At 39.3% G+C, this 11,525-nt stretch overlaps 1 protein-coding gene across 1 annotated transcript; it reads left to right on the top strand.

The window, feature by feature from the left end:
- Positions 1-7,766: 7,766 nt before the first annotated feature.
- On the top strand, positions 7,767-8,917 carry LOC127527574 (olfactory receptor 6N1-like). The gene has a single exon (XM_051926678.1). It carries the CDS (start codon positions 7,898-7,900, stop codon positions 8,915-8,917), a length of 1,020 nt encoding a protein of 339 aa, XP_051782638.1. The 5' UTR covers positions 7,767-7,897.
- The last annotated feature ends 2,608 nt before the right edge of the window (positions 8,918-11,525 follow it).

Genomic DNA, 11,525 nt, shown 5'->3' with positions numbered 1-11,525 from the left:
CATGGACAGCCTGCCTCCAATCATCCCATAGATTTTCGATGATATTCAAGTCAGGGGACTGTGACGGCCATTCCATAACATTGTACTTCTCCCTCTGCATGAATGCCTTTGTAGATTTTGAACTGTGTTTTGGGTCATTGTCTTGTTGGAATATCCAACCCCTGCATAACCTCAACTTTGTGACTGATGCTTGAACATTATCCTGAAGAATTTGTTGATATTGGGTTGAATTCATCCGACCCTCGACTTTAACAAGGGCCCCAGTCGCTGAACTAGCCACATAGCCCCACAGCATGATGGATCCTCCACCAAATTTGATAGTAGGTAGCAGGTGTTTTTCTTGGAATATGGCCATGCAAAGCACTTTTTGTTCTGACCAAATAACTCAATTTTTGTCTCATCAGACCAAAGCACTTTGTTCCAAAATGAATCTGGCTTGTCTAAATGAGCCTTGACATACAACAAGCGACTCTCTTTGTGGTGTGAATGCAGAAAGGGCTTCTTTCTCATCACCCTGCCATACAGATGTTCTTTGTGCAAATTGCTCTGACTTGTAGAACGATGTACAGATGCACCATCTGCAGCAAGATGTTCTTGCAGGTCTTTGGAGGTGATCTGTGGGTTGTCTGTAACCATTCTCACAATCCTGCGCTTTTTGTAGCCTTCCAATAAACCAGGAGACTGAACAATCTTTGTTTTCATATCTTATATATATACATATATATATATATATATATATATATATATATATATATATATATATATATATATATATATATATATTAATTCATTAATTCATAATATAATTAATTTACATACTTAATTTTCCACCTATTTATTTTGTTAAAGAGCTTCTACAAAAGGCTGGAATTCCCCCAGGGACAAGTAAAGTTCTATAGTGTCCTTCATATCTATCTATCTATCTATCTATCTATCTATCTATCTATCTATCTATCTATCTATCTATCTATCAGTGTCTTTCATATCTATCTATCTATCTATCTATCTATCTATCTATCTATCTATCTATCTATCTATGGAATTGTAAGAATTCCAATATTCAAATATTGATACTGAATGACAATGTAAATGCTCAGGAATGAGGTTGTTGCATTTACTGTACATTATTATTTGTAGTATACTATTTAATGTAATGTTTATACAATACAAGAACAAATTTTATTTCTGTACACTTCTTAACCACCAGTGACTTGAGTAGCTCCATGGCTGAGGGTGATTGTTTACTGTAGGGATCCCATTTTCGTAATTCCTTAGTGATCAATTACTAGGACTACAGAAGATTGTGGAACTGGATTTAGTCAAACAAATGAGGTCCACATAGACCTGTAAAATAATAAATTCCTGCTGTCTTAGCAGTGACTCCAGTTGGGAGCAGATGAGCACTGGGAGCAGGTGAGTCCACTTCAGGTCAGCATGCTGTCTTTGTAGCAGGAGTTTATAATTTCCAAGTGTGAGTGAGAGCCATGTTTATTAGTTTACTGTAAATGTTATTCAATTCTTGGCATGTTGAAATTTTTGAATGAATCATAAACAATAGCTTATTGACTGTGATCAATATATTTTTACCAGATTCAGTAATGGGCATTTGCAGTGGCCCAGTGTTTATTGCTGTCGTTTACAACTCCAAAGATTTACATTCAGATGATAGCAAAGACATTATGCTACCTTGTGTATTTACACGTTGGGTTTCCTTGTGCATGTATGTATACATTATTTGTTGTATGTTTTCATGTTGGTGTAAGTGTGTTTATGTATCAATAATATTTTCTACTTATATTTTACAATTCTTTTTTTATTTCTTGCTATTAGCTTTAATTCTATGTAAAGCACTTTGGTCAACTTTTAGTGGTTTCAGATGATAGCAACGACATTGCATTACCTTGTACGTTTGCACGTTGGGTTTCCTTTATGTGGAGGTTGCATATTCTTCCCTTCTTGTATATGTGAGTTTCCTCTAGTTTTTTCAGTTTTCCATTCCAAGTCCCAAAAATGTGCAGTTTATGATTGGTGTGAATGGTGTGATCAAGTGTGATGATCAGAATTGCTGCTGATGTAGCCAAGACATGCTCTGTATTCATGGGACCCCTAAGGAGAATCAATCAGGTCTAAAATTTAATGATGTTCAACAAAAACACGTGTTTTAGTCAGAACTAGCAGGAACAATATTCTGGAAAACATCTTGGAAGCTACAGCAAATACATCGGAACTGCCTTAATAAATGATGCGAAAAACCATAGCAGGCAAGACATCGATAAATTGTTCACTGAGCGCAACTGGTGCATAATGGCTGCAAGGAAATAATTGACTAGAACAATTATTTTTTTTTAAGAATTCGCAACCTTTACTAACATATTTGCATAAATGGTTACTTAAATCAGATAGTGCACTTCTGTAGGAGTACCACAAGTCAGTGGACACAGAATGCACTGTTAATAAATGAAACTGGAGTTGGTTTGGTGTAAGGGTAGGATGAAATCATTCGATGGTGGATTAGAGTATTTTGCAACACTAGAACATCTGTTGGAACTGGAACCAGGAATGGTCTTGTGACCCCCATCCTTAAACCTCACCAAAACAGCACAGGACAGCACACTGGTGGAGCGAGAGCAGGGAATGGACAGCAGTAAGTGGCAATTGACCCTGATCTGAGCGTTTAAGTTTTCCAATGTGGTCGAAATTTACCATCTTATTAAAGAAAGAAACATCCTCTAACAGGACAATTCAGTAATCAGGCAGGAGAAAAGCTCTTCATTGTATCTTTTAATTAGTCCTCGGCCAAATGCCTTAGAGGGCTCATTTTTCAAAAGCAGTCTGGTACATCCTGGTCAGAATGGCCGGAGAAACAAACTAGAGAAGTTCATTTTATAAACTATTAATTTACCTACAGTGTCAATCAATCCATACATTTTACTCTGATTGGTTCATTGGTTTACACCCAAATGATTTATATAAAATAATAGTCTGTTATATTATATTCTGGTTCTTCTTATACCTTTGAGATGAGACACCACCCTTGAAATTTCTGTGCATATAACAACTGTCCATTCTCGTTTATGATCCTTCAGTACATTTTGTATATTACATCAACCTTTCTTCTGGTACATTCTTTATTTACTTACCATACCACCTCAGTATTTTTCCTAAACCAATTCTTATATTTCAGTGTACATTTTGTTGTTCACTTGATCTTTATCACGTTTACGACATTTATTTCTTAAAGATGAATGCTATGTTACCCTAAAATTATTTCTTCCACACCAAGCTTCTTGGCGTTAACCCCAAGTGTTATGTGAGCAATTAATGGTTAAGCCCAACTCTGACTTGGGGTGACTTGTCCACTTCACAGTCAGTCAGTCATTATCGAACCCGCTATATCCTAACACAGGTTCATGAGGGTCTGCTGGGATTGACACAGGGCGCAAAGCAGGAACAAACCCCGGGCAGGGCAAAAGCCCACCGCAGGGCACACACACACCAAGCACACACTAGGGATAATTTAGGATCGCCAATGCACCTAACCTGCATGTCTTTGGACTGTGGGAGGAAACCGGAGCACCAGGAGGAAACCCATGCAGACATGCAAACTCCACGCAGGGAGGACCCGGGAAGTGAACCCAGGTCTCCTTACTGCGAGGCATCAGCTCTACCACTGCACCACCATGCCGCCCCCACTTCACAGTGTTAAGCCCAATTCTGCTGCCATTTTGCGAATGAAATGTACAATGGCTGACCCTTTGCATTGACCCCCAAAGGTTAGGCGAAAAGACAGGATTAACAAAGAATATGAAATCAAAAAATCTAATCAAATATCAAACTGCAAAAAAGTCATGAATATATTTATGTGTTCTGACAGTTTATAGCAACTATTAGGCTATGCTCACGTTACATGCCTCATTGTTCAATTCCATTTTTTTTGTCTATCTTGATGATTCACAAGTGACCCGTGTCTAAATGTAATATGAATGCACCTTTTCCTTTGAATGTGCATATTGATACATTTGTACACAAGTCATCTACAGCATCAACAACAAAAAACCTAATATCTGTGAGACAACTCGTGGTGTTAAAACCAACAAAATGACTGCAGTAGTAGTAGCAAGTGTATGTGACACATTTTGTTCTGAAGGACGGCAGACAATTTGTCAGCTGTACCTGATTAGGTCAAGAACGGGAAAAAAAGCTGTTGCTGTTTTTGCAGCAATTGCTGCTTCAAGAGTTGTTTGGTTACAAGAAAGGAACCAGCAATGGAGGGACCGTGACTGTTTTCATAACTGTAGCTGTCCTCTGTGGTTGTTTTACTGCACTGCCATTGCTGGCTGATCGAGTTGGCGCCCGACCAATGTGTTCAGGTAAAAAATTGGAAACGTACCTGATCAAAGATCACATATGAAAGTGACTCAAATCTGATTTGAAAAGATCACATTTCTGAGTGTTCCTGTGCAACTTTGTGACCCAAGTGTGATAAATGGTACCAGAAGTGGGGTCACAAAGTTGCAGAGGAACACTCAGGGTTTTCCAAGAGACAAAAACTTTATTCCAGACGAGATAGAACAAACAAAAGTCTCTTTCAGGAGCAATCTGGCTGCACAAAGGGCAACTGTCAACTCTACTGCCTCCACGCCACCTCTTGGTCAAAAGAACACAAAATCTTCCTCCTCAAAGGGGTGCGGCGGCCGGAGCAGAGGGTGTCTGGGGGAAGAGAGACAAGGCAGTGAGACACTAGGACAGCCACGGCGCGGTCTTTTAAATGTTCAAAGCCCCCGCGTGAAATGGAGCAAGCAACAGGCTAGCAGCTGATCCTGCAAAGAGGAGATGAAAAGCTATGTTTGTTTCCCATTAAATCACTGTTTAAGAGGGGTTTTTGTAGGAGCAGTCGCATCTCCTTGGGGCTGCTTTCAAAGTGTTCATACCACAGATAGTGAAAGCTAATGCATATGGCACCGTGTGATCAAACTGCCATGATATGCCTGGTGACTTCAGTCAAGTTAACCTTCACTGTGGTGTGACAGTAGCTGTGTGACAAAAAGGCAAAATGATTGTGATCAAGTGCAAGAACAAGGAAGATGTTAGCCCCTAAGCACCATTCAAAAAGTGGTAAATCTTCATAAACTCTTAAGTCACTAAGCCTTGTACTGTGGTAGCCATTGATAACACAAGGGGCGAATTGATCATGCAGTTCAGGCACTGACATTGTACCACCTCTTGTGCAAGCAGCAGAAAAAATATAAGAAGAAAAGAGTGCAAAGAAAAACACTTGTACTCCTGATTGAAACATTGGGCTGTGTGTTGGTGATTGTTTCAAAACAGATCACAAAAAGGACTTGTGCTGAATCAGTGCAGCAGTGGACACTCAACATACCTTTAATACTGTATGAATGTTCTGATTGTGTTTCTGTTACATGTTATAGTATTTTTTCTGGTTGAACGTTTGGCTCATTTCTCTGAGGGTGAAAACAGAACAAAGGAGGCCATGTCAATATTGCCTTCTCATTTCTTCATCTTCTTCTTTCGGCTGCTCCCGTTAGGGGTTGCCACAGCGGATCATCTTCTTCCATATCTTTCTGTCCTCTGTATCTTGTTCTGTTACACCCATCACCTGCATGTCCTCTCTCACCACATCCATAAACCTTCTCTTAGACCTTCCTCTTTCCCTCATCCCAGGCAGCTCTATCCTTAGAACCCTTTTCCCAATATATCGTAGATACTCGCATATAAGTCGAAAAATTTATGCCTTAAAATTCATTCAAAAAACAGGGTCAACTTATCCGCGGGGCAACACAATTGTCCATAGAATTTGGGTAATGACATTGTACACTCAATGCTTCAGGGTGTTAAGTCACCGGTCATCTGCCGTTTCCTATGGTCTTTGAAATAATTATAAGCCAGCAATATTATTGCTAATTGGTTAGTTTTTTTCTAATTTCATTAAATAATTCTTTAAATTGTGAAATACTTGAATTTGAGCATTAGCTTTTACAGGTTTTGGATAACAAACATACCATTAGCTGCCATGTGCAACCAGATTTGGAATTAAAAGAACCAAGGCAACACACGCTATTAATGCGATGCAAGCGCAGCCCACAATTCAAAAAATTTCTCTGCCTACCTGTTTGTCTCGTCTGACAGTAGCTGAAAAGCAGCATCAGGAGAGAGCAGCCTGAAGTAGTCCAGCAGCTGGTGATCTGTTGTGTCCAACAGCAAGCCATGCTGTCTTGTGAAGTCCGGTAGCCAGTTCGGCTCCCACAGATCAATGTCTGGGTATTCCTCCCACGCGAACCTTGCCGTAGCTGCATCGGCTGCGCGAATGCGTTCAGCTGGCGCGGCATCGGCTGGTGTCCAATCAGCTGATGCCGGCTTCTCACTCTCTTGCTCGATTCTTGATCACTGTCAATAAAATCCGATTCTGAAAAATTAGAGTCTGACTCAGTGATAATGTGCATAACATTGTCTGCCGAGTGTTTTCTTTTCTGCACTCGCTTCGCTCCCGTGTGACATATCGACGCCATCTTGCCTTTGTTTACATTTGTTTACATTTCGCAACTCACGCACACGCAAGGATTAGTTGCCGAATCAACGAGTCTAGCATTTCTCCAAGCACAGAGGGAATGCCTGTGACATGACAGTGAGTTTTGTCGCCATTAACAGCTGATTGTCGCCCTCTATCTCTGATAGCTGTCAAGTTTTACCCTCGACTTATACGCAGGTCATAACAAATTTTGTAATTTTCGGCTTAAAAATACACTCGACTTATCTGCGAGACTGAATAATACGCGAGTATCTACGGTACTCATCATTTCTCCTCTGCACATGCCCAAACCAACACAATCTCACTTCTCTGACTTTGTCTACAAACCGTTCATCCTGAGCTGACCCTCTAACGTCCTTATTTCTAATCCTGTCCATCCTCCCCATGTACTTATGCTATGTACTTACCCAAGAGGAATGATGGATTATGACCAGAAAGGTTACATGTAACATCTCAATACTGAGAGTTGTGTGACACAACATTAGAGATACCTTAGGATTTTCAAGGATGCAAATGTGGTGTAGCCAAATCATTTGAAGGGCTTTGCTGACTAATCATCTACCTTAGATTGACCCTATAAATGATAGTGCTTCCATTTTATTGAATGTTATTCTTTTTATTTTTTTCATTTATTGGTTCACAGATCCCATGTGTGTACATTTGCAAATTCTCCCATGTCCACTCTTGGCACTTCAGTTTTTCTTCTGTATTTGGATACGTAACATGCTAAGTGCCAGTACTAAGTTGTCCTAATATAAGGGTGCCTTGGATTGGTGTGGTGCTCCGTCTAAGGTTCTATTGAAGAATGGATTGATATATTAGCGTTTACACTTGTTTCTATTTATGAGTTTATTTGTTAAGGTTCTATTAGAAAATGGATTGATATATTAGCACTAGAAAAGGTCCAGAGAAGAGCAACTAGGCTGATCCAGGGCTACATGGGATGAGTTATCAGGAAAGAGTAACAGAGCTGAGCCTTTACAGTTTAAACAAAAGAGATTGAGAGGAGACCTGAGTGAAGTGTTTAAAATTATGAAGGGAATTAGTCTAGTGGATTGAGAAGGTGACTTTAAAATGAGATCATCAAGAACATGGGGATACAGTTGGAAACTTGTTAAGGGAAAACTTTGCACAAACACTAGGAAGTTTTTCTTTACACAAAGAACGATAGATATTTGGAATAAAAGACAAGTAGTGTGGTAGACAGTAGGACTTTAAGGACTTTCAAAACTCAACTTGATGTTATTTAAGAAGAATTAAGTGGATGGGACTGGCAAGCTTTGTTGGGCTGAATGGCCTGTTCTCGTCTGGATTGTTTTAATGTTCTAATGTTTACATTTGTTTCTATTTATGAGTTTATTCATTAATTTATTTTTTCTTTGTCCAGGTGCACGTCAGACCATAAAATCCCTAGAGTCCAGAATGAATCAAAGTAATTTGATGGTGCAAGAATTCATCATGATTGGTTTTCCAGGAATTCAGGACAGATCCAGCAAAAATATTCTTTTTGGTGTCCTGCTTCTGGTGTACATTTGTATTGTTCTTGGTAATCTTCTCATAATGCTTGCCTTTCTGACTGACCAGACCATGCACACCCCCATGTACATGCTGATATGTACCCTTGCTTTGTTAGATCTGATGAGCTCCACCACGACAGTTCCTAAACTGCTGGCTGTTCTGAGCTCAGACTGCGGTGTGATTTCCATCACCGCCTGTTTCACTCAGATGTTTCTTAATGGAGTTCTGAAGGCAGCTGAGGCCTTTCTTCTTGGACTAATGGCTTATGACCGATACCTAGCCATCTGTAAGCCACTACACTATTTCATGATTACAAACAACAGCCTGGTTTTCAAAGTAATTATTGGCTGTTGGGCCATTGTCTTCATCATTATTGTCATTCCAATGACACTAACTGTCAGGCTACCATTTTGTGGGCCCAACAAGCTAGCCCATGTCTTTTGCGAGCATTCCACAGTGATAAAGCTAGCTTGTGGTTATGACATCATTGGCATCTATGTTGGCATTAGCGTAGGTCTCTGTATCGTATTAGGCCCCTTATCTTATATCGTTTATTCTTACGTAAGGATTCTAAAGTCAGTTTTCAAAATTGAGAGCTCCCATGGTCGACTAAAAGCCCTCTCCACCTGCAGCTCTCACCTGCTGGTCATTTGTCTTTTCTATTTGGTTGGTGCAGGTGTCACCATTACCAGTTCAGTTCCTGGAAGCTCTGCAGATATGCGGATCACAGCGGCACTCCTCCAGAATGTGATACCACCTTTAATTAACCCGATCATCTACTGTTTGAAGAACAAGGAGATGCATGCTCATTTTGTAAAGATGATTAAAATGAAAACACAGGCAATGAACTGAAGTTTACAAACTACAGCTGAATTCCTATTAATTTAAATTCCCAGGACAATATTTGTTTTTTATTGATATATTATAAGCAGTAAAGAATAGTAATGTACAAAGTAGCATTTGAAATTAGATTAGATTTGATTAGATTAGATTAGATATTAGACAATCCCCAAGAGGAAATTCAAATGTTTACCACAGCAAAAACATCAAAACATAAAATGCAAATATATCGACTGAAATCAAAGCAGTAGAATAAAAAAATATAATCAAAGCAGTAGAATAGATAGATAGATAGATAGATAGATAGATAGATAGATAGATAGATAGATAGATAGATAGATAGATAGATAGATAGATAGATAGATAGATACTTTATTAATCCCAAGAATAAAAAATATGATAAAATAAATTTTATGATACAAAATAACTGTAGTAAATTATAGTCTGTGTTACCTTCCTATGAGTTCTGGCTGGGGTGAAGGTAGGGATGTTGGGTGGAAGCATTCAATTGCCTAATAGCAGCACTCAGAAAATGTTCCCCAGAGGTTCTTTTTATTTCACCATGAAGGTACCTTGCTGTGGATAAAAGTACTCCAAGAAAGAACCTCCTTGTGCAGATGGGCAGAATTGTTCATAATGGCATCCAATTGTTCCCCTTTGCTCTATTCCACAACAGCCTCCAGATATCCAGAGTCAGATCAATGATGGAGCTGGCTTTACTGAAAAGGTTGTTCAGGCATTTAGCATAATGTGAATTCAAATTGTTTCCACAGGGAGAATGCCATGTAACAGAAAACAGTGGCTGCTATGGACTGGTAAAACATTTCCAGCAGCTTGCGGCACATCAGTAGACCGGAGTTTCCTCATGATGTACCGTCTTCTCTGGTCCTTCTTATACAGCACCATTGTGTTGTCACACCAATCCAGTTTGTTGTTCATATGGACACCCAGGCACCTGTAGCTTTACACCACCTCCACTTGGTCTTAGGGCAGGGGTGTCGAACTCCGATCCTGGAGGGCCACAGTGGGTGCAGGTTTTCATTCTAACCATCTCCTTAATTAGTGATCAGTTTTTGCTGCTAATAAACTTCTTTTGCCTTAGTTTTAATTGATGTGACTCAGACCCCTTTAGTTGTTTCTTTTTCCAAACAATAATGAGTACACAAAACAAGCCACCACATGACCAGCAAACCTGTGTCCATCACACAATAGCTGAAAATAAAGAAAGGTGATGGTCTCAGTAAAACAGAAAATAACAGTTTTGGAAATGTCTACTGTGGCAGAATGAAAGCAGCAACAAGCCATTGAATTAAATAACCAGTTTAATTAACAGCAAGAATTGGCTTCTCATTAAGAACCATTAAGAACCTGGTTGATTTAGCTGGTCATCTGTTGACATGCATTGCTAATAGCTAATTAACATAGACTTCTGCCTCACACTGATATAAAGTTTATCCCCTTAACCCTGACATTGGTTTGATTTTGCAATGAATGAATGTTTTATTGTTAATCATTGGGAAACATTAATAAAATCGATTGTAGAATAAAAGGCTATTGGTGATGTGTTAACTTCTTTCTTTCTTTCTTTCTTTCTTTCTTTCTTTCTTTCTTTCTTTCTTTCTTTCTTTCTTTCTTTCTTTCTTTCTTTCTTTCTTTCTTTCTTTCTTTCTTTCTTTCTTTCTTTCTTCTTTTGCTTTGTGTCTGTGCAGCTCATTTCTCCTCCACATTAATGTGCAAATCCATCCCCATCAGACTGATGGTTGTGATGATTGTTTTCATCATCATGCTCTTTGCATCCTGAACACCAACATGCCTGAGATTCTAGGCCTCTAGTTGTCCCTAAACAGAAAGAAAACCACTAGTTCAGTGTGTTTGCTACACACACAGAGGCTTGATAATGTGCAAACAAAACTGTTCTTAATTGCACGAAAGAGCAAAAGCCATAATCTAAAAATATATCATGCAATTAGATAGATAGATAGATAGATAGATAGATAGATAGATAGATAGATAGATAGATAGATAGATAGATAGATAGATAGATAGATAGATAGATAGATAGATAGATAGATAGATAGATAGATAGATAGATAGATAGATAGATAGATACTTTATTAATCCCAAGGGGAAATTCACATACTCCAGCAGCAGCATACTGGTAAAAACAGTATTAAATTAAAGAGTGATAACAATGCAGGTATAAAAGACAATAACTTTGTATAATGTTAACGTTTACCCCAACCCAACCCCGGGTGGAATTGAAGAGTCTGTCAGTGGAGCAGGACATTGACAGCAGTCTGTCGCTGAAGCTGCTCCTCTGTCTGGAGAAGATCCTGTTCAGTGGATGCAGTGGATTCTCCATGGTTGACAGGAGCCTGCTCATCGCCCGTCGCTCTGCCACAGATATCAAACTGTACAGCTCCGTGCCTACAGTAGAACTTGCCTTCCTCACCAGTTTGTCCAGGCGTGAGGCATCCCTCTTATGCAGGTGTATTGCTGTTGGTGTAAAGGAGCCCCCTTAGATTTTCCTAATGCACTTCTGCTGTACAACTTGTTGTCTTGAAGTCCTCAGTGTTGTTGTGTCACAGAGATATGATGTTCAGCATTGTTCATAATGGCA

The sequence above is a fragment of the Erpetoichthys calabaricus genome, chromosome 4, assembly GCF_900747795.2.
Source record: "Erpetoichthys calabaricus chromosome 4, fErpCal1.3, whole genome shotgun sequence".
Lineage (NCBI taxonomy): Eukaryota > Metazoa > Chordata > Cladistia > Polypteriformes > Polypteridae > Erpetoichthys > Erpetoichthys calabaricus.
This window is presented reverse-complemented; position numbering and strand designations above follow the sequence as displayed.